This window comes from Cercospora kikuchii (assembly GCF_019650295.1).
Source record: "Cercospora kikuchii DNA, contig_00002, whole genome shotgun sequence".
Lineage (NCBI taxonomy): Eukaryota > Fungi > Ascomycota > Dothideomycetes > Mycosphaerellales > Mycosphaerellaceae > Cercospora > Cercospora kikuchii.
Genome location: NW_025408583.1, coordinates 4,251,939 through 4,274,057, shown reverse-complemented (window position 1 = coordinate 4,274,057; position 22,119 = coordinate 4,251,939). Strand labels below are relative to the sequence as shown.

At 53.9% G+C, this 22,119-nt stretch overlaps 7 protein-coding genes across 7 annotated transcripts; 2 read left to right on the top strand and 5 right to left on the bottom strand.

Moving 5' to 3' along the window:
• Window positions 1-14: 14 nt before the first annotated feature.
• CKM354_000389500 (F1F0 ATP synthase subunit alpha) lies at window positions 15-4,434 on the top strand (the record flags this gene model as incomplete). The annotated part of the gene is made up of 9 exons (XM_044799113.1): window positions 15-86; window positions 283-440; window positions 501-557; window positions 617-1,220; window positions 3,451-3,466; window positions 3,521-3,554; window positions 3,611-3,685; window positions 3,739-3,912; window positions 3,969-4,434. 9 exons carry the CDS (start codon window positions 15-17, stop codon window positions 4,432-4,434), a joined length of 1,656 nt encoding a protein of 551 aa, XP_044655048.1.
• A 631-nt stretch (window positions 4,435-5,065) lies between these two features.
• Window positions 5,066-6,241, bottom strand: CKM354_000389400 (uncharacterized protein; the record flags this gene model as incomplete). Its single annotated transcript, XM_044799112.1, has 1 exon — window positions 5,066-6,241. The coding sequence occupies one exon, from the start codon at window positions 6,239-6,241 to the stop codon at window positions 5,066-5,068; it is 1,176 nt and encodes a 391-aa protein (XP_044655047.1).
• Window positions 6,242-6,677: 436 nt separating this feature from the next.
• On the bottom strand, window positions 6,678-9,159 carry CKM354_000389300 (dolichyl-phosphate-mannose-protein mannosyltransferase; the record flags this gene model as incomplete). The annotated part of the gene is made up of 3 exons (XM_044799111.1): window positions 6,678-7,123; window positions 7,179-8,814; window positions 8,896-9,159. The coding sequence occupies 3 exons, from the start codon at window positions 9,157-9,159 to the stop codon at window positions 6,678-6,680; spliced, it is 2,346 nt and encodes a 781-aa protein (XP_044655046.1).
• A 454-nt stretch (window positions 9,160-9,613) lies between these two features.
• On the bottom strand, window positions 9,614-11,864 carry CKM354_000389200 (uncharacterized protein; the record flags this gene model as incomplete). Its single annotated transcript, XM_044799110.1, has 3 exons — window positions 9,614-10,276; window positions 10,330-11,252; window positions 11,318-11,864. The coding sequence occupies 3 exons, from the start codon at window positions 11,862-11,864 to the stop codon at window positions 9,614-9,616; spliced, it is 2,133 nt and encodes a 710-aa protein (XP_044655045.1).
• A 286-nt stretch (window positions 11,865-12,150) lies between these two features.
• CKM354_000389100 (uncharacterized protein) lies at window positions 12,151-13,961 on the top strand (the record flags this gene model as incomplete). The annotated part of the gene is made up of 2 exons (XM_044799109.1): window positions 12,151-12,321; window positions 12,378-13,961. The coding sequence occupies 2 exons, from the start codon at window positions 12,151-12,153 to the stop codon at window positions 13,959-13,961; spliced, it is 1,755 nt and encodes a 584-aa protein (XP_044655044.1).
• Window positions 13,962-14,424: 463 nt separating this feature from the next.
• On the bottom strand, window positions 14,425-16,578 carry CKM354_000389000 (uncharacterized protein; the record flags this gene model as incomplete). Its single annotated transcript, XM_044799108.1, has 1 exon — window positions 14,425-16,578. One exon carries the CDS (start codon window positions 16,576-16,578, stop codon window positions 14,425-14,427), a length of 2,154 nt encoding a protein of 717 aa, XP_044655043.1.
• A 2,406-nt stretch (window positions 16,579-18,984) lies between these two features.
• On the bottom strand, window positions 18,985-22,086 carry CKM354_000388900 (uncharacterized protein; the record flags this gene model as incomplete). Its single annotated transcript, XM_044799107.1, has 12 exons — window positions 18,985-19,097; window positions 19,172-19,282; window positions 19,345-19,586; window positions 19,641-19,902; window positions 19,974-20,210; window positions 20,281-20,311; window positions 20,373-20,442; window positions 20,511-21,013; window positions 21,061-21,114; window positions 21,176-21,564; window positions 21,617-21,651; window positions 21,701-22,086. 12 exons carry the CDS (start codon window positions 22,084-22,086, stop codon window positions 18,985-18,987), a joined length of 2,433 nt encoding a protein of 810 aa, XP_044655042.1.
• Window positions 22,087-22,119: the final 33 nt, after the last annotated feature.

The following is a 22,119-nucleotide window of genomic DNA, read 5'->3' as shown; positions in this document are numbered from 1 at the left end:
CGAGCACCATCACAATGTTCAGAACCGCGCTCCGGTCGAGCGCTCGCGCGGCCGGTGCCATTTCCGCCAGCAGCAGATTTGCAGCGGTACGTACGCCCTCTCGCGCCACCAGACGAGCTCCAATGCCGCACGAAACCACCAGCGATGGGCTCAATGGGTCGGAGCATCGCCTTCTGCACCAGGCGGATGCGGTTTTGGAGCTTCATTCGAGCTGCGCGGGTCGTCCAGGCACGCCCGAGGCTCTCAGGGACAGCGCGCTAACATGTCATGTTTTGCTTGTAGCAACGAACAACCCCAGCCGTCGCCACTGCTTTCGCTCGCGGATATGCCGCAGAATCAAAGGCACAGCCCACCGAGGTGTCCTCCATCCTGGAACAGAGAATCCGTGGCGTGCAAGAGGAGTCTGGTCTCGCCGAGACTGGCCGAGTCCTCACTGTTGGGTATGCGGACAACAATGGCAGACATATCGAGAAGCGAGGAGGATGCTAATGGGCACACAGTGACGGTATCGCCCGTGTCTACGGCTTGAACAATGTTCAGGCTGAGGAGCTGGTCGAGTATGTCCCAACCATGGAGATGTAGAGATCACGTGAGCTGGACTGACAGCATGCGCTAGGTTCGCCTCTGGTGTCAAGGGCATGGCCATGAACCTCGAAGCCGGACAGGTCGGTGTCGTGCTCTTTGGTACCGACAGATTGGTCAAGGAAGGCGAGACTGTCAAGCGTACTGGAGAGATTGTCGACGTTCCAGTCGGTGTTGAGCTCCTCGGACGTGTGGTCGACGCTCTCGGTAACCCCATCGATGGCAAGGGCCCAATCAAGACCAAGGAGCGCCGCCGTGCTCAGATGAAGGCCCCTGGTATCCTTCCCCGCAAGTCTGTCAACCAGCCAGTGCAGACCGGTCTCAAGTCCGTCGACGCCATGGTGCCAATCGGCCGTGGTCAGCGTGAGTTGATCATTGGTGACCGTCAGACCGGAAAGACTGCCGTCGCCCTCGACGCCATGTTGAACCAGAAGCGCTGGAACCAGGGCAACGACGAGAGCAAGAAGCTCTACTGTATCTACGTCGCTGTCGGTCAGAAGCGTTCCACCGTCGCGCAGCTCGTGCAGACTCTCGAGGAGCAGGATGCCATGAAGTACTGCATTATTGTGGCCGCCACCGCTTCTGAGGCTGCTCCATTGCAGTTCATCGCGCCATTCTCGGCTTGCTCCATGGGAGAGGTACGTAATTCCCATCCCGTCACTCATAACCACCCCATCACTTCACACCCTTCACCCCCCAAACAGTCATAGGTAAGTATCAATTGGCCGTGAAATGAGGACTGGATCCTGTGTGCTGGGTTCTGGATGCTGGATTTCCCCGAAATTGGGCTCCAAGTGAGGTCGTGGTCAGAGGGAAAGCGCGACTTCCCACGAACGCGATGGGCGCGTTCCTTCCACAATATGGCAGCTGCCTACAAAGCACCTCATCATGGACCTGGTCCAACGACACAACCCCCACCACCACCACCACCACCACCCTCATCAGCACCAGCGCTCGCTGGACACCGGCGCTCTCTGAAGGCGCACCTCAAAGCTGTAAGTACACCCACCACCAAGTCCCCTGGTCTCGTGCATCGCGCTGACTGACATTACAGACGAGGCCATTTCTTCAGGCTGTCCCATTCTTCTCATAACGTGCTACACGTTCAGTGCCTCTCACTGTCGCCCTCGGACGCTGTCAGTCTCCAGACATCCAGACCATCCTTCAGTGAGTGTCTCCGCCATGACGACGTCCATTTTCACTGAGCAGTTGGCTGACCAGTTGCAGAGAACCGCTCATTACTTCAGAGCCACTGTGTGGTCGTGACCAGGGCGACAGCTACAACACGTCCCAAACTTGAGCCGGAGACACGAAAGAGCAAGAGCAAGAATCAGCCAGGCTGAAAGACACATCACGAGAGAAGACTGCAGCTATGGACTCAGTCCGCTCTTGTGGAACGTGCTACACGTTATGGCGGACAGTGTCCACATCGACCAATTGTGCCTGGAGTTGGTGTCAATCGATGCTCCCGATTGGTACATCAACCCAGCCTTCAAGGTCGTCCTCCACGCAGAGAGTGAGAAGATCATGTCCGCCGTGCCTATCACATGGTCACCAGGTGTGTTGGACGCCTTCCAATCGGACAAGCCTCCACCTCCTTCCTTTTTCAAGACCCTGCCCAAGCCAAGTGAGGGCACCTGGGGTGTTTACGTCACACACTTGGTCAAAGGAACTCAGTATGCCCTCAATGTTGGCTCCGGCACTGCTGAGGGAGGCATCACCAAGCTTACGGACGTCTACAAGAACTACACTCACTCTGCACTACCTCACTTTGTGCGTCTGGCCTACGACAATGGTTTCAAGTTGGTCCACGTGGGTGTACTGTGCCAGACACCTATTCCGGAGGCTGGGCTCGTGCCTCGGGCTCGTCTGCGGCTCAAAGGTCACGAAGGGCTCTGCACAAACTTCTGCTTCTCATCCTTCAAATCGACAATGGATGCTCTGTGGGAGTACATGGTGCCATACTCACGTGAGGACGTTCAATGGACTCCCCTCAATTCACACACTCCACTGAGGGAAGGTGTGGTCGGTGATTTGAGACTGTCTGAAAGTGAGCTCCGCGACATTGCTTCCGCGAGACAGGCGCATCGCGTGCAATACCAGGTGCAATATCGGAAGGCTCGCCGCGTCGCCGCACCTCAGAAGCAGCCTCGAATCAAGCAGCCTCAAGTCTACGTCACTGCGGAAGCATACGAGGCCGAAGTCGCTCAGAACGGCCTTGATATGACCGTGTTCCTGAAGCGCGTCAAGGAGCTCGATCGAATGAAGGGGGTGCGCCAGAAAGCCAAAGCGTTGAGGCGTTTCCACTGCGACGATTGCGATGTTTCTCTGGCTGATGCCACCGCTCTCCGCAATCACAAGAAATGCCGAGCCCACCGAGATCAAGTTGCTGCCAACATTGGACCGAGTCCAAAGAAGGAGAAGAAGCTCAAGGACCCGAAGAACTCTGCCCGCGCCGCCAGATGCCTCGCTGCAGCCAAGGCTGCAAAGAAGTACTACTGCGCGATTTGCGACACCGCCTTTGGAAAGCCAGCTGATCTCAACAAGCATCTCATTGGCAAGGTACACAAGAAGGAGGCTCGTCTCGCCGGCGTTGCGGAGAAGGACCTCACAACTACGACGTCCGTCTGAGCACCTCACCCATCACCACCATTCTTGGAAGCAACGTGTAACACGTTACGCAACATCCTTACTGGACTCTGGCGGACACTGTCCCTTTCCCGCCTGTCCGAAAATTTCTGCACACTTGGCCTTTTCCGGACCGGATCACATGACTGTTCAGCATCACATGACCCATCTTTCACACATCTGCACAACATCATCACAACATCACAGCAACATGTGCTAACCGTTCATTTCACCATACAGTATTTTCGGGATTCGGGTATTTAACAAAACAACTCTGACAGACCTCGAATGTGAACTAACATTTTCCCAGGCAAGCACGCCGTTATCATCTACGATGATCTTTCGTGAGTTTACCTCTCAAAGCCACCCCAGCGAGAAACGATCACTGACCAGTACACAGCAAGCAAGCCGTCGCCTACCGTCAAATGTCTCTGCTTCTCCGTCGTCCACCAGGACGTGAGGCCTACCCTGGCGAGTAAGTGCAGCAAGCGCCTGAATTCACAGACACGACAACTAATCGTACTCAAGCGTTTTCTACCTCCACTCCCGTCTCCTTGAGCGTGCCGCCAAGATGAACAAGAACTTCGGCGAGGGTTCGCTCACTGCCCTTCCAGTCATTGAGACCCAGGGTGGTGATGTGTCCGCCTACATTCCAACTAACGTCATTTCCATCACTGATGGCCAGATCTTCTTGGAGTCCGAGTACGTGCCCCCACAATGTCTTGTGAGCTCCTGCTGCATGCTAATATTCTCCTTAGACTTTTCTACAAGGGTATCCGTCCAGCCATCAACGTCGGTCTTTCTGTCTCCCGTGTCGGTTCCGCTGCTCAGCTCAAGGCCATGAAGCAAGTCGCTGGTTCCCTAAAGCTCTTCTTGGCCCAATACCGTGAGGTCGCTGCTTTCGCTCAATTCGGTTCCGATCTCGATGCCGCCACCAAGCAGACCCTGCAGCGTGGTGAGCGTCTCACCGAGCTGCTCAAGCAGAAGCAGTACACACCTATGGCCGTCAACGAGATGGTTCCTTTGATCTTCGCTGGTGTCAACGGTTACCTCGACAACGTGCCCGTCAACAAGATCCTCAAGTTCGAGTCTGACTTCTTGAACCACCTCAAGACCAACGAGAGCGGTCTTTTGGAGTCGATTGACAAGGAGGGTGCGTTGAGCAAGGATCTCGAGGGCAAGCTGAAGGACGTTGTGACGAGCTTCCTCAAGAGCTTCTCGTAAATCTAGACTTGTCCCCGGGGCGGGGTCGTGTATAGTACAAAAGGCAAGCTTGAGCTCACAGTCAGAAGAGAAATACGGGCAACAAGATTGCTTTAGCAAGCGGGACGATGCAGTGTAGATATGCGAAGAACTTTTCCCTTGTTTCACCTACTCTTCCCCGTGTGATGACCAGATTCTGACCGGGAAATGTGCTTGGTCATTGCCTCGTACTGCATCGATAACAGTTGAAACGGATGTGAGCCGCACGTACGTCCCTGGCTTTGCGTGCTCCGCCTGCCTGCGAGTCACGCTGCGTTCGGGAATAGGCCTAGATCAAGCAACGAGAACTGCAGAGCAACGTCCGCTGGTAGATCTATCGGTGGCGTGCTTGCCTATAAACATAAATTGTCAGCACATATGTCAGACGTCGTCAGGAGTGGAGAGTTCAAAAGATTAGACGGGAATGTAGTCTGGTGGAGAGCAGAGTCGACGACTTCATCGCAGTGCATATTTATGCTACCTATCATCGTCGCCACATCATTCATCAATTGAGTCGTGTTTCCATTTCCAATTTCATTTCCATACTGCATGATCCCATACTTTTGGCGTTTCACCAGCTGCCATTTCTGAGCAAGAATATCATTCAAGTCGATCAATTCCTGCTCCTCGTTTCCATAATATGCTCACTAATCGTGCCCGTGGCAGACGGCACGGGAGCACCGGAATCTTTGCGTATTCCACCATCAAGGGCGTCGGGCGTTGACACATGTGCCTGACCAGGTTGCTGGTCATGGAGTTTGTCCTCCCATGGACTGTAAGGTGCTGCGATGGCGAATTCGCGTCTTTTCTCCCCGTCCGATCCGCCTAGCGTGCCCGGCCATTTCCGTTGCTGTTCGTGTAGGTCATCAAGAGGATGGCCCACTATGCCGTATTTGTCCCAGTTGATATGTGGCATCCGCACGACGTTCTGAGGAGCGGGTATTCGAGGAAACTGCTTTGGAGGATTGTCCTTCCCGGCATCCATATCAATGTCTCCCGAGGCGGATTGAGAAGGCTGTGAATCTGGGATCTCAGACGGCAGCCTGACGGTTCTCTGCGAAGCCTCCTGATCCTCTTCGCGACTTGCTCCCAGTGCCACTTCCTCCTCATCATCGTCATCGTCGTCCTCCATGTTATCAAGAATGTCACGCAGGCTAGGTTTCTGCTCGCGTAGACGCCCAGCGGCCAATTCCTTGTGGAAGGTTGCCGGGTCTTCTAAAGCAAGCTGTTTTATAGTCGCTAGTGTTTTGATATCGTCTTGCGCCTTCTTCTTTTGAATCTGGAGCGTGGAAATTGCGGCGCGCAAGGCGATCGCATCGCCAGAGTCTTCGCCTGAGAAAGGCAGATTTGCAGGTTGCGGTATGTACTCGGTCGGCGGTATTCGAGCTGGCTTGGGCGCCGGTTGTGTTTCTATTGACTTGGCCAGCGTCTGGCCTTGAGCCGGCACCATGGCTGGCACATGCTGCTGCTGTGTATGCGGAGACCCACTCGAGGACCTCCGCTGCTGCTGCTGCTGCTCCGTCACCGGAGCAAATGTGAACTCGGCGCCATGATGGGCGTTTGCGAAGGCAGGTGCGCTGTAGGCCGGAAGCACCGGTTGCACTTTGGGTGTGATGGGACTGTATGCGGGGGCAATGGGCGATGCAGCGCCGCCGTGAGATGAGGACTGTTGTGAGGCGTGGTCGTAGGCGTCGACGAAGGATGCGTTGTACGACGAGGCGCCGTCGGTGTTGTTCACGGCGGTGGAGTGGGCGAGGTCGTGGGCCGGACGCAGCGATTCGACTGGCATGGCCAGTGCGGTCCAAGTTCTGGAAGGGCAGCACGAGACCTCACCGAGGATCGTCTTTCGCGGGCACTCGTCTGATCGTTGACGTGGCGGCGTTTGCAAAAGTGTCACTGCTCGATCTGCAGCTAAAACTTTGGAGGGCACGCAATTCACGCAGGGTCGCGGGGCAAAGTGGCAGTCACTGTCTGAGACGGTCTGCCCTGCTTGGTGTTGCTTGACTCGGACCCAGTTCCGTCAGGCGGCGACGACTGTAGTACTCAAGATCACGCTTTTCCACACTATGGTTTCTATGAGATGCACGAAATGCTTTCTGTCTCGTTGCTCTGCTGTCTCAACATTCGAATCTTCCGGTGCTCCAACCTCAACGAACGCCCGCTGAACGCGCCGTCATGACCCTCCTCAAGTGAAATCGTACACGTTACATCCCGCCTCTCCTCGCCTATTTGGCAAAGTGGAAATCGTAGTTGAGCCACTTCCTCGCAAGTACTTGTGGGACCTCCAAGCCAGGCTTGCCGTATGTCAACGGACTGAAGAACCAGAAACTCCAGATAAGCACCGCGACGACAATCCCGCTTGCTGCCCATGTAGCCAGGAGAGTCTGACCAGCAATTCGTTCACGAATTGGTTTGCTTCGCTGTGCTGCTTGCGCTTTGCTGCCCTTCTTGCCATCCACAATGGGGTTGCCTGAGCCAATGTTCTGGATCTCTTGAGGCTCGATATTGAAGATGAATTCAACGATAGCGCCGGCCACAAGACACGATGCCAGGTGTGCCGGCAAGTAGTGATGGAGGAACAGCTGACGACCCATGATGAAGAATGGAAGGTAGTGAGCGGCCCACAAGAGGAAGAAGAATCCTGTGCTGTTGTACAGCCGAGATCGTGTTCCTGCAGATGTGTGTCAGCTTTGAGTGTACGGGGAGGTGAAATAGTGGTCACTCACGTCTGTCAAGTGCATCCACGCCACGGCGGACAGACATTTGATCCGCGAAGATGATGCCGGCAAACACAGCCAGAAGCGCAGATGCGAACCACCAGCCAATGGGGTTGCCCATAAAGTAGATCTGTCGCTTTGTGGCATTCTCGGTCCAGAAGCTGACTCCACGGAGCAGGAACGGCCACTGAATGGGTTGCGATGCGTATGGGTGGGACGATGTAAGCGCGTTGTTGTGGTAGAACATGGCGCGCTGCAGCTCCAAATACTTCTTCATGAATGGCATGCTCTTTGGCTTCCTGACCTCTCTCACCAGACGAGGCGAGTCGGCAGGAATTCCCTGAATGTCCTCGACATACCACGTATTTGACGTTTGAAGAGCATTCTTGTTGCCGTTGATCTCAGCTTGCTTGTAAGCCCAATCTGGAAGGGGTGTCGTGTGAGTCCACATGGCCACCTTGGTGGGAACGTGGATGAGCTTGAATTGCGAGGAGAGTGTCTTGAATTCTTGGCCAGCCTTGCCATTGTCGATCTTGATCTCGAACAGCGTATCATTGAAACGATCACCATTGGCCTGGTCAACTGGCACAGTGGTGAATTCTTGGTTGGTCGGGAAGTAAGGCGATGCGACATCATGCGTCAAGAGCCAAGTGTCTGTGACGACGTGTCTGAAGCGCACAATATCGTTGTTCTTGACGTGGTGCCCGAGACCTTCCAGCTGCTTGGCAGGAATGATTTGCCAGAGGTTGTTGGTATCGTTGTGGGGGTACCCAGTGACCTGCTGACCTTGCGATGAGACACGGCCGTCCTCGTATCGAAGCGGATAGCGATCGGTGTGCGAATGAAGATACACCTTCGTGTCCTTGTGACGCATGGAAATGGCATCGAAGAAGTCGATGCCTATCGCCTTCTGTGCCATCAAATTGTCCGAAAGAGTCTCCTGGAATTCGGGTGTCATGAAATCATCACCTGGGCCAGAACGTGAAAGGATCGCAAAGTGGACCTGGAACCAGAACAAGTACATGAGGAAGGGCACCACGACCAAACCAATGACACGCGCTGAGAAATGCTTGCCAAACTCAGGCAGAGTCAACGCACCCCTCTTGCGGTTGATGTCCAGCAGATCCCAGAGGTCGATCAGAACCGGCACACCGATGGAGAAGAACGTGAAAGCTCCGACGTACTTGGTGCTGATCACACAACTCATGCAGACACCGCTAAGCAATAGCCACTTCCACCACTTCCTGCTAAATGGCACATGGCGCAACTTGTAGAAGCGGATGTAGCAAAGCACACTCAATGCCATGAACAGCACGAGTGTGGCGTCCAGCAAGATGAGCCTCGTCTGCCCCACGTGTGCATTGTCGAATAGCACGAGCGAAGCAGCCAGTATGCAAGCCGGGAGGCTGTATCCAGACTCCCACATGATCAAGTATGTTACAGATACCGTGAGTGCTCCCATCAATGCCGGCATCGCTCGGTATGCGACGTATGGAACATGATTGTCGATGTACGAGTCGCCAATGTTTTCGAAAAGAAAGCTGCCGTCATAGCCAACAAGCCAGCCTGCGAATGCGAACAGCAGCTTGCCGAAGGGTGGATGGACATCGAAGAAGTAGGTTCGTTGGAGGTAGTAGCTGGCAAACTAGTCGTACTCGTTAGTATAATGGCACAATACTCGACAGAGCATCCATCGTTCAGACTTCTGCTCTGTAACTCGACCCACCTTGCCAAAGTGAACTTCATCGAAGACCACTTGATCTGGATGGCTAATGCCCCAGAACCTGGTGAGGAACCCAAGGATTGTGATGATCGTGAATGCAATGCCATGATCCCAATCGTTGTTCTTCACTTCGTTGGCCTTGCCCTTGAGGCTGTCCCATGACTCTTCAACTTTGCCGTTCAGCACGGTAGCTGGATCCTTGCTCGGCGTGAGTGGTCGTTTGGCGTCCTTGGCTCCGCGCTGGCGGAGCTGCTGTTGTTGAGACATGCGGCGTCTTTGGGTTCACCCGTGCAGCGCAAGCATGGGTCGAGAAGTTCCGGGTGAGAAAAGAGAAATGAAAATAAGGAACGTGAAGAAAGGAGGAGGATGGTAGCGAATTATCAGACAGCTGTACACGACGACAGCTACGAGGAAGGGGTTCTTGCTAAATTGAGTTTCGCTAAAGGGCGGCTAGCCCCAGCCTTACACATGCGTCAACACGTGATCTTCAGCTTCAATGCATTACTTTCACAAGGTTACCAACTACTAGGTTGGTTGACACGGGCGTGGATGCGGATGTGCACAAATCCATTGAGCACATGGTGCTGGGTATCTTCATTACATTCGTACACAGTGCAGTGCTGCCTGCTTGCTGGCCAGCCTGTCTTTATGCCGCCACATTCGTGAGACCCATCGTCCCACCCGTTGTCATCTTCTGCCACCGCGTTCGCCGAATTCTTCGTCAAGTTACTGACGTTCCGCCATCTTGAGCATGTACAAGAGGCTGACCATAAGGCTCATGCTGTCTTCTCACTTCGGCGACTTGTCGTTGTAGTTGGCTGGTGTCGAATGTGCGCTGAGATTCAGGATGTTCTTTCAGAGGACCTCCCCCTGCTGTTCGATAATCTTTCTCAGCTGAGCCCGGCGCCTCGATGGTGCTGGCCCCAGATATGTTGCGGAAGCCGGTGAATTCGGCCCCGTAATGTTTGTGTTTATTCATTACGAGTGGAGATGGTTGGTTGTCTGGCAGCCTTCTGTCTAGCGTGGGAGGTGCTGCCAAAGCGCTGGAAGGGGGCTCTGCAGGATCACTATTAGCTGGCACGGTGCCGGCGCTGGAGTGCTCCACGAGCGATTGCCGCTGGGGCATTGGTGTTGTGTACCCAGGAGCTCCGCTAAGGTTGTTGAGCAGATGCTTGGGTCCGTTGTTCGGCTCTGCCCAGTCGGGAGTGTGTGCGATGTTCGGCGTTAAATGGCTATGGATTGGCCCTTGAGGGCGTGCCCATGCATTTTGCTCAATGAACTGCTCATGTGCGAGACGTTCGCTTTGAGGTTGCACAAGTCCCGTCCTATTCGGAAAGTACACAGGCCTCGGATGCGATGCAGGCTGGTGCACACGTCGAGATATCTTCTCCTCGGTCAGCTTGCGGTCCATTGCGCGATCAGGGGACGCGATCCTACCTTCATGGCCTTCAAATCGTCTTCCAGCATATCACGATCTGCGCCAGTGATATCTGGGGCTGCCGGGAAGCCAACGTATTTGGCGACGCCGCTCAACACAGACACTTCTTGGTTGTATTTCGCTTGCTGTTTGATCTGGTCCGCCTTCTTTGTCGGGAATTTGTAGATGTAGTTCTCATCCTCTTGCTGGTTGCTCTGCCGCCGTTCGTTCTGTATCTTGTACCAATCATCGCCAAGCTGTTGCATGACATCTTCGCGCAGCTGTCGGGTGTGCTGAAAGTACTGGCTGTGTATTTGGCTTCGCTCACCAAGCGTTGTTCGGCGAAGACTCTCAAGCTTGAATCTGTAGTAAGCATGGGCTTCGTTCTCTTGCTTCGCTTTTCGAGCATCAATGCAAGCCACTTGTCGCAGATACTCGGGGTGCTTGCTATCTGCTTGGTTGAGCAGTTCCAACTCCGCATTGGTAGCGGCCAGTTTTTCGCTGACCATTTTCTCGCGGAAAGCAGCGAATTGCTTTGCCAATTCTTCGAACGCAGTCGCAGCTGCTGGTTTGTGCTTCATTTCCTCCTCTGCTTTTGCTGCCGCTTCAGCGCTCTGTTCTGCTGTCGGTTCTAGTGTCTCCGCGCTCTCTATCCCTGCGTCTTTTGCCGCGTCCTTCTTGCCTTTGCCTTTCGGCTTAGGTCCACGCTTAGCTTTTCCGGAGCCTTTCACTGGCGATGTTGGAGGCTCTGGATGCTCAGGCTCAGCAGCTTCAAGCATATCTTCAGCTGCATCTCCGTCTGCATCCTCCACTTCCACTGCGTCCTCTTGCCCCGCGTTATCGTCGGGCACACTGTGGCTTCGTTTTCGCGGCGATTCGGCCAGTGCGGAATCGGCACTGCTCAAAGAACTCTCTGCGGTATCTGAGCGCTTTCGCTTTTTCCCTACGCAAAGGTATCAGCACGTATATATCCCGAATTGACACTGGTTTTGCGTCCACTGAACTCACCAATGGTGTCTGTAGTGCCAGTACTCGACGTGGCACCCGGCCCAGCGGGTAGAGGGGAGGGAGGGTCCGACAATTCATCATCGGGCGCGGCAGCCTGGTTGAGTTTACTGGGTGTCCTGCCAGTCTCTTCCAGCTGTTTTCGAGCCTTGTGAGGTGTTTGATCGAGTCTTTCTGTTTCCGCTTCCGAGTCCACCTCCAAGGACTGATGCGCCGAAAGCTCTTCATTCGTCGCTAGTGTCTCTGACACGCCATTTTGCTGCGCATCAGCCTCCAGATCCTCGTCCGGCTCGCTGAGACTGCTAGAACGGTTGTCGTCATCGTCTCGGTCCCCACTGGGAGCGTCGAGCCCATCTTCCTCTTCTCGGGTCAAAGTATCCCGCGATGCATGATCGCGAAGGGCGACGGGCGATGCTTTGGCACTCAATGGAGATATTGATGGTCGGGGATTGTCTGATCTCGTCGGTGACGGCGGAGCGCGAGTAGAGGTGCCGGCGGCGGTGGAGCTGTGGTCGAGATTCTGGCTGGGACGCGCCGGCGGCGTCGCCATTGCTCTGCGCGGTCGCCAACGAGGTGCGGAGCCGATCTGACAATGTCGTTCGCTGCGGGATGGCGCTACATGCGATCGCCAGTAATTTGTGAGTGTATAGAGCGTAAGTACGGTGGGCAGGGTAGCAGATGGTGTGCGGTAACAAGAGGGGAGCGGAGTTGGTGCTGGTGATGAAACCGCCCGTGCAACTTCGGTCGGCTTTTGATCGTCACTGAGCTTGAGCTTATTTGAATTCTGCCATCCTCGAGACTTTACACTCCTGCACGAAAATTGATTCTCGCCCACTATGGCTTCAGGGGACAAAAATAAAGACGCTCAAAAGGCAGATAAGCGAGAAAGGAAGGAGAAGAAGGAAAAAAAGACAAAATCTAAGCGGGAACAATCTGCGACGGCCTTTGCCCTGCTTGCAGACGAGAAAAATGTCGACTCGGCCCTGTCGTCTCTCTTTGCAGTCAAAGTATGGCGCAATATGATAAGATACAGTTGTTGGGAACTTCTTACTGACCAGTGTAGCAACCTCCTGTGAAATCGAAGCCTGTCACTGCGACGGTTACTGTGAAGAAGACGGGTCCAGCCGCCGGAGACGAAGATTCTGACGAGGATAACGATGCTGAACTTTCCGAGCTGGACGAAGAGATGGAAGATGATGAAGAGGATGATAATGGAGATGTAGAGATCGAGGATGCTCCAGAAGTTGTGGAAGAGGTTGGCGAGCCCAGGCGAAAGCGCAAACGAAGGGATGCGGAAGAGCAGATCGAAGATGCGTACATGGACCGACTGGCACGAGAAGAAGAGAAGGATGCCGAGCGTGTCGCGGCCGAGCGAGCTGCAAAGCGTGCTAAGAAGAGTGAGGAGCAGCAGGATCCGCCCGAGCAGGAAGCGAACGACAGTGAAGAGGAAGGAAACGGCGACTCTGTGGACGAGAATGACCATTATGAAACTGCCTCCTCCGACGGCGAAGGCGAATTTGCGCCACCCAAGCACGAAACGGAAGAAGCAAAGGACGTGGAACTGGAGAAGGCCAACCGCACTGTATTCTTGGGCAATGTTTCCACCGCCGCCATTTCCTCGAAGTCCTCTCGCAAGGCTCTCATGAATCACCTCGCCTCATTCTTTCCAAAGCTCTCTGGCGAGAAAGGAACCTCGAAACCCAAGGTCGAATCGATCCGCTTCCGCTCGACCCCATACGCATCTGCGATTCCAAAGAAAGCTGCATACGCGAAGAAAGAGCTCATGGACGCCACTGCCAAATCCACCAACGCCTACGCCGTCTACTCTACACCCGCACTCGCTCGTGAAGCATGCCAACATCTCAACGGATCAGTCGTCCTCGATCGTCACCTCCGAGTCGACTCCATCGCACATCCCGCCAAAGTCGACAACAGACGCTGCGTATTCGTTGGCAACCTCGGCTTCGTAGACGACGAATCCAATATCCAAGAAGCCAACGAAGAAGACGGCCGCGAAAAACGCAAACGAGGCAAAGAACCCGCCGATATCGAAGAAGGCCTCTGGCGAACATTTGGGAAATGCGGCAAAGTAGAAAGCGTGCGTGTCATCCGCGACAGTACGACCCGAGTAGGCAAGGGCATTGCATACGTCCAGTTCGAAGACGAAAACGGCGTCGAAGCAGCTCTCCTGCTGAATGAAAAGAAATTCCCGCCCATGCTTCCCCGTAAACTGCGCGTCAGCAGAGCCAAAGCACCGAAGAAGAATGCCAAAGCGGGTAGCGGGCGGCCTTCTTTGAGACCCCAGCGAGCTGTGGGTAGGGCAGGAAGTGGTTATCAACGGAAATTGACAGGAGAGGAAGCTTCGAAGTTGGGACGATCGGCAAAACTGCTCGGGCGGGCTGCGGCAGCGAATTTGCGGAAAGGAGGAGATGATAAGGCGTCTGCCCGAGGACCTTCAGAGCGCTCTTCCCAGACTCTGGCAGGGGGCATCAGGAAGCCGGAGAATTTCGTGTTTGAGGGCCATCGTGCGAGTGCGAGGTCAGGGAAGAGTGGACTCAAATTGGGAGGCGCAAAGGGCGCGAAGAACAAGAGTAAGACCAAGATCACGAAGCGGAGTGCCTCGTTCAAGCAGAAGAAAAAGGCATAGGTATGAGCGGATGCGTGCAAATAACTGATTCGAGCAATTGATAATTCGATTCTGTGCTCGTCATATGAATCTGCTGGTCATAATACTCCTCCTCTTCCCTTCTCCCCGCATTGGTCAATCTCAGTCTGTGTATCGAGGCTAGGCGATTTTTGCCTCCTCATTCCCAATGCTGTTCTTCATCCATCTCTGCCACCGAAAAAATGCTAGCTAGTAACACATACATGCCCCTTCTGTGCCGCCACTCGAAACGATCTCCAATGTGCCGGCCGTCTATCATGAATGAACGGTAAAGCAAATCAAAATTAAAAGAGCGGACGGCCATTCAAGTGTGCCGCCTTACGCCCCAGTCCCACCCAGAACGCCGCGCCATTGTGTGTGCGAAAACCACAACCAGAAACAATCAAACAAACATGCAAAGCTTCTGCCGCATAAGTAATAGTCGTGCTTTCCAAAAATGAAGGGCCTAAATCGCCCAACTTCCTCTTCGCTGCGTAGTAGCCCAGTTTCCACCTGGCGCATCTGTTTTGTCAAAATTCTTCTCCTGCTTGGCCCACTCATGGATGTATAATCTCAGGGCCAGCCAGCGTTTGCAGTCTTGTGTGGTAAGACCTTGTCCACCACCGCCTTCAAAATCTGATCCTAGGCGGATGTAACCTCGTGGACTCTGCTTGGCTTTGACATCGTCTTCTCGAAGTTCAGACACGGGGATGCAGCTGATCTTTGACAATTCATCGTCAAAGGGTCGAGCTAGCGAGGGATATCCGAGAGACAGGTAATTGTACACCTGTGTGACGAAGGAATCTGGATACTCGCGTTCGATCTGAGCGGAGAGTTCCTTCTCAGTCATGAGCATGGCGTCCAGTCGGTTCAGATCAACGCTCTCCGGCGGTGTGGGTGGGGCCAATGTCATATTCGCTCCGTTGCGCTGAGCGAAGGACTGCTCAAATGGATTGCCATTATCGGCTCGAGGAGCAGGCGTCATTAGTCCAGTAGGTCCAGCAGGCGGAGATAATGCCTTGGAAGTAGTGTCCTCCTTGTTAATGCAGAAACCACCCCAGAGACCTTTTGCAGCTGTGCTTTTCGATGGACTCTTACTCGGCGACGATTTCTGTTCGGTCTTTTTCGCAGGTGCAGCACACCAAAGTCCGCCTTTGCCAGATTCTGCATTTGACTGTTCGTTGAGATAACACATCTGCTTACGAAGTGTCTCGCAACTCTGGGTCACGTCGAATCGAGCTGGCTCAGGTGACGGGCATCGCGGAAACACCAAGTCACGCCCCAGCATCGGCGGACGAGCGCGATCGCGCATGGACGTCAACTCACTGTCCTGCTGATGAATTGACAGCGCAGCAGCTGGATTCCACCATGGTGAGTTGTTGTTGTCTTTTTTCTTTTCTGTTGTTTTGTTGGCATTGCGCTCCTGCTCTAACTGCTCCGCGTGGCGCTGCATTTCCAGCTGCTCCCACGGAACTCTGCCCGTGCTTTCTCTGCGCATTGCAGCGCGATTGAAGAATTCTTCCTCGTCGAAGCCTTCCCACGTCACTGGCCGATCCTCGATCTCCATCTCCTCACTGCTGTCTTGCTCGCTGTTAACATAGTGATGGACAGGTTCGTGGAAGTCAGAGTTGGGGAAAGCCGCGAGCGCTGCCTCTTGCAAGCGACGCTGGGCCTTCTTTTGTTCCAGCTGCAACAGATAATGGCTGAAGCTCTCATCCACGCTCTCGCGCATTCGCGTAGCATGCTTGTAGAACTCTTGTGGATACGACGATTCGGATGCGGTGATCGGAGAGCCTTGGCCGGGGCTGAAGGACCTGCGTGAGGACGAGCCCGAGTCGCCTTCACTTTCAGAGCTCTCGATCGTGTCGAGTTCGGGACACCGGAACGAATGCGTTCGCTCCGGTTGCACCGCAGGGCGAGCTGGTGCACTGCCATCAAATGGAGATATTGGACGTCTCATATGTGGTGGAATTTCACGGCTTCTCGAAGACGAGGCCAATTTGCTCTCATCCTCGAGGAAAGCCTCAGGGTTGCCGACCTTTTTGCCTGCATGGCGCTGATGCTCCCGTGCGTGTATTACGAAACCGTCCTCCGTCTTATAGTCCTGGTAAATCTGATCGTTGGCGTCGCCTTTTCTCCTTGATCGCTTCGCGGAAGATAACACTTCGGGCTGGAATTTACGCGACTTGGCGTGTTCGGTCGCTGCTCCAGATCCAGCGTCGCTGTGCTGACTAGTCCTGCGACTGCTGTTGCGAGACGACCGATTACTGCCGTAGCTGGTCTCTACAAGCTGTGGCTTGAAGCGTATGTGAGCCCCGCTGCCACTGTCACTCCGCCTGGATTCCGACTTGTCCTTGCTGCTCTTGTGCGTCGTTTCAATAGGCTGTGGGGCAAAGCGGCGTGCAGCAGGCTTTGCGTCACTCGGAGGGCTGGCAGGCTTGTCTCGAGAAGACTTGGTGGTGGTTTCAATGGGCTCGGGTGCGAAGCGTCGGACCTTGGGCGGCTCCTGGTCATCGGGCGAATGCTTGCGGGCCTGCTTGGAGGATCTAGTGGTCGTCTCTACGGGCTCCGGAGCGAAACGTCGAGGTGCGTTCCGCTGCGGCGGTGGGGAGGACGACATGTCGTGTTGGCGGGCACAGGGCCCAAGCGTTGTGGAAGGACGGAGCAGTGCTCATGCGCGTCGAAGTCTCGCGGTGTAAGAGCCGACCAGGCTGGACTGGGGAAGTGCGGACAGGGACGTCGGGCTTGGAGGTCGGAGAATGTGTGCGGGTGGTGTGTGTATGGTGCGGTGTGCAGTGCGTGCGAGCTCCACAACGACAGGTCGACGATACTGGCGAGGCCAATGGAACAATCGCGGCTGCTCGTTGAGGATGACGATGGTCAGGTGAGATCAACAGGGTGCAGCGCAGCGCTGAAGCTCGTTTTCGCTCTAGGCGTGGGCGGGTTCCAGGAGCCAACGTCGACGCGAAACAAATCGTGTATTTGGGAGAAATGGTGCCTGTTTGGAGAGCAATGGACGTCAACAGCGCGCCAGACAATTAATGAAGAGAATTGAAAGTAGTCTGGGCCAGGTATAATAAAGTGGATGAGGTGGCGCTGGTGGGCCACGCACCCCAAGCCGACACGATCGACAGCAAATGTAAATGCAGAGAGTCGAGACACTGCTGCTGCTCGTTCCCCCCACCGCGTCTCCCTGCTCGCCCACGATCGAGCTGCTTCCGATCTGACAGCGCTGCGCAGAGCTGTCTGCATCAGCGGCCACTCAGCGCGCTCGGAAAGATACGGTCCAGCGCTCTTCATGCTGCTGGTGCATGCCTCTCCTGCTCTGCTGCCCACGGGCAGGCGGCACAAGCCAGATGGCGTCCACCCACCGCACCTAACGCCTGTAGGGTGAAAGTCTGTTTCAGCCACGAGTTGGAAATTGTGCGCTGAAACGAAAGCACCCGATGACGAGCCTCCTTATTCCCTCCATGTGAAGTCCTCTTGCCCGGCGACCACGGAGCATCACCACCACCAGATGGAAGTGCTGCGCTCCCACGCTGCCTCGGCCAGTGTCGATCACTTTCACTCCTTCTACTGCTGCATCATACACCGACCACAGACCTCGCCTGCTGCAATATCTACTATGCCTCACACCGTCTTTTCGCGTGGACAGCGGCCCATCATACTCAGCAGTGCGCGCACGTCTCACGCGCGGCATCCTGCTCGCAGTACCACGGCTTTGCCTGCCTCCAGCACGTGCGCGCCATCAAAAACCGCCAACCACGCACGGTCATTACGTTGGCGTTGGCAAAGTCACCAGGACACCTCCTTTTACATACAAGAGATCTGAAGACGCGTTCACCTGCTCCGGCATCGCGATGGCAGAAGACGTCCGAGGTCCAAGTTCGGCGATGCTCGTCTTCATCAAAAGGATCCTAAAGTATATCTCATGCATGTGCTGTGATGCTTGTAGCTTATACATGTCGGGTCGAATCGGAACAGTCTCATGTACAGGGTGAGCTACAGCATTCTGCTCTCACAATAATAAACATGAATGCAGGTCGGAGGTAGGAAGGCGGAGCGCCATCTGTCGTCGTTTCTGATGGTTCTCGATGGTGCCTATACGATCCCGCTTTCGTTTAGAGAATGAGCGTCAACGTCGCATAGAACTGCATTTCCTCACCGTTCTCGTGCTGCCGTGAGAGCTGGACGAAGCGGTGACATTTCAGCTTATCACTGTGGCTAGATACCCATCAAGACTTCGTAAGAGGTGTGCTCTATCGACTCGAATCACGTAAGGAGCAGGGAACTTTCGTTCTCGACTCAGTACAGTTGGCTGGGCGAGTGCAAACAGTCAAGATATACTTTTCAGCGTTTCTTCCCTTTCTGGTCCTGCTATCGCACTGTTGTACACGTCTCACTGCCATCGATCTTTTCAATTCACAGCTATCATTGACAAACACTTTCTCCAGCGAAGCTAACACGCATATTCTCTTTTCACAGACACCCAACAACCTTGAATCAGTTTGTTCCGAATCATCAACCATCGCTTGCTGGACTCTTAACCTCCACAAAATACAAACCATCCTTTATCCCATGACCAGGTTCCCCACACTTCCAGCATCCACTCCCACGTCTTCTAGAAATCTGGAATGCAAGCCCGATAGGTGATGGACACGGACATGCTAGATGTTAGCCACCATCGACACTCAACGCGTACATACTTCACCCCTAGCACAAGCCGTCTCAACTTCGGGAAACGTTGTCGACTACAAATTCGAGCGCAAGCTGATTACTATATCGCCGGAGTGTACTGCGGTGCGGTAGCGGTCACGAGAGAACGAATGATGGAACGGATCTCGGGGCGGGCAGTCCGGAGGTATCCGCGAGGTACACACACAGATTGCCTTCTCAACGGCAATTCCTATACCACAATCCATTGAGTTTGATGCCTTTGAAGTTGATCACAAAGTACGCTCTGACAGCACAACCCACCTGAGCATCGCATGCTCACAAGTCTGTCAATATGCCTCACACATCCAACTCAAAAATCTCGATACGCCACAATAACGCCTCCCCAACTCCCACTATTTTTATCCTGCGTGGCCAAAACCGTACCGTTCGAATCGGAGATCATATTCAGCACAGATTTGGTATCTGCACGTGGTAAAACCAGCAACGTCAGCCATTCGTCCTTTTGGTACGGAAGACATCATCAGCAGGTGGCTTACTCAGATTGTACAACGCAACGTCGTTATCGCTTTGCAATTCATCGTCGAGCTCCACGATGTTGATTTGACAGGAACCGTTGGGCCCTGCACATGCGCCATAGTTTGGTCCATCTATGCATATAGTCAGCGTTATCACATCTTTCGAAGTCAATGCTGAGTGTTGAGGAATTTACTGAAGAATACCCAGAATCCCATCCCATACAGATGCAGTCCCTCGGTCTCGTCACCGAGAATGCGGAGAGCCCATTGCATGTAGCACTGAGAGACGTTCTGTTGGCAGTTGGAGAAGTCGGGATCGTTCCAGGTTGCTGTCTGTGGTACCCATGGAGCAGGTGCTCGGGGAGATGGCTGCCAGTATGGTGATTCGACTTGCATAAGAGCGGCGTAGACATGTTTGACGTTCTCGAATTGGTATCTGTGAAACTTGATCAGCAGGATTGCAATTTCTTGCAGGAAAGTCGTGACTTACGCGTAGAAAACGTGGTGTTCAGATCCTGTGCCAACCAGCCAGGTTGGACCTTGCGACACCGAGTACAGCCCTCTCCCGGTGCCAATTTGCTGGTTGTAGGAGTCGTCCAGATCATGATCTGCGGTCCACAGCCAGCTGTTTTCGATATACGTCGAACTCGTCTCTCTAAGATGCATGACCATGAACACTGCTTTGCACGGCTTGCTGATTTCCTGGCACGAGGTTTGAAGGAGTGAATCCCGTGCTCCGCCAACGCGATAGTCTGCAAGCAACGCAGTGAAGAATCAGTATGACTTGTACGTGAAGTGGAAGTCTGCCTTGGGTTGTACGTACGAACGTTGTGAAAAGATACGTCCCCTTGATGCTCTCCGGCCATGTTGACTTCGACTACGATCAGACCAGGTAGCACGTCTGCCACGGAGAAGAGAAGATCGCTGAATTCTGCAACACCTCTCTCACCAGGCTGTCCGACTCGCAACATGGGCTGAGGGTCATCTTCGTTGGCGAAACGATCTCCGGATGCAGTGATTACGGACAGCACTTGGCCAACAAGGCGACTGCCAGGTGGCACTGTAGGTCAGAGAGCGCAGCATTAGCGATTGCTCATGATTTCTGCCAGCTCGTCATGGAGATATCATACCATATAAAGTACCGGTAACCACGTACACGCCCTATTGCGACATTCAGTCAGCGAATTCGTCAAACCGGTTCCGTAGGCTCAGGACAGCATACGTGAGGGAAGAATGTGACTTTGTTACAGTCCGCGTTTAACAGCAGAGCCTGCTGGATAGCCTGAGTATCACTATTGCGTGTCAGTTTTGTAGTACAGCAGTATCTGCCGTTGGAGAGGCTAGGGCACAAGCAACTCACTCAGTGACGCCGTCACCAACTGCACCAGCGTCCTTGACTGAGGCGAACGCGGACAATGGCAAATTGGTGTATTGAGGCTGGGTTTTGGTGAAATAACGTCCGTTCTCGTCAACCAAACTGCTGTCTCGCCGAATAGGTCGGATCAAGCTGCCGTTGGTCGCCGAAATCATGCTGCCATTCGTTCTGTCCGCGTTTCCAAGAACATAACTCTTGCCCCAGAGATCTCGAATAAGTTTTTCTCGTCCATCTACGCGAATGATTGGGCCGGAATTGTGTGTTTCCAGGTTCTCGAGCATGACTGAAGTACTTGCATTGACCATCACACCACACCCATCGCAGACACTGTCCAGAAGACTGATGGAGCCCCCTGGAACGTCATTGACGCCAGCGTCGACACATATTTTAACATTGGAGCAGTAGATGTCTTGCATAGTCACCGTGAAAGCGTGCTTCACAGCGATGGCTGTTTTCACGCTATCGAATCGCAAATTCCTCAACGCGTACTAGGTCTGCATTAGCATGGACTTTGCCGTCAGGGAGATAAGTTTACTTGTTGGTTGTTGTATTCAAGTCCAATGAGTCCGCCTGAGAAGGTCAGGTCGCCCTGGAAGAAGTCTTCGTCAGCGACGTTGCCATTTAATCGCCTTGATTCTGCAGGCACAGACCATGAAGAGTCCGCTTCCACCTCCAGAACTGCCACCATCCATATGGATACCAATATGCTGACTGTCTCTGGGCATAGTGAAGTTGACGTGCAGTAGATTTGTTGCCTGTGACACAGCCCAATTGAGGCAGAAGATGGTCTTATTGGGCGCCACGTCCGTCGAGTCGAGGACAATGTTGCGAATGCCAACGTAGAAATTTGTGGTACTTTGCAACGCAAAATCAAAGGCCGATATAAGCTGAGTGCCGTTTCTCATGATAGATGAGGCCTTGATGACGGGAGGTTCCAGCGCGTCGCCAATGATCTGTGTCCCAATCCATAATTGAACAGTGGAGGAGACGATGTAGGTTCCCGAAGGGATGTAGATCAATGCTGGCTGACCAGTGCTACCTAGAGGGACCAGTCAGTCGCTGTTGATACTTGTGCTGCGCGTCACACTGGCCTGCTCTGCCCTTTCCACCTCCCATACGGCTTTGGCTGCTCCAACATTAGCGGACATCACCACGGTCGCTGATGAGCTACGCACTCCGAGATAGCACGATTGAAAGCGTCTGTGTCGTCCGTTTGACCATCTCCCTTTGCCCCATAGTCCTTAACATTTCTGAAAATCCGATAGTTTTCGCCATTCACCAGGAAGGGAGAACGACCATCGTTCTTTGCAGGTAGATTCGGGAGCCAGTATTGCCCTGAAAGATAAGATTGTGACGCTGAACAACCACCCGGCCCAGGTACAAACTCTAGAGCGGACGAGGGTGAATGGCTTCCGTTCGTATAATCGTACTTGCCACCGTTTTGTGTCACTCCCGCGTGCAAATGGGTATGGCTGGGATGTTCCTGGTGCTGTGCTGAGACTGAATACTGCAGAAGGAAGAAAGCAATGCAAACGAGCGACTGGAACGAGAGTGGAAACATGCTGTGAGAGTAGCAAAGGAAATGGTGCGGACA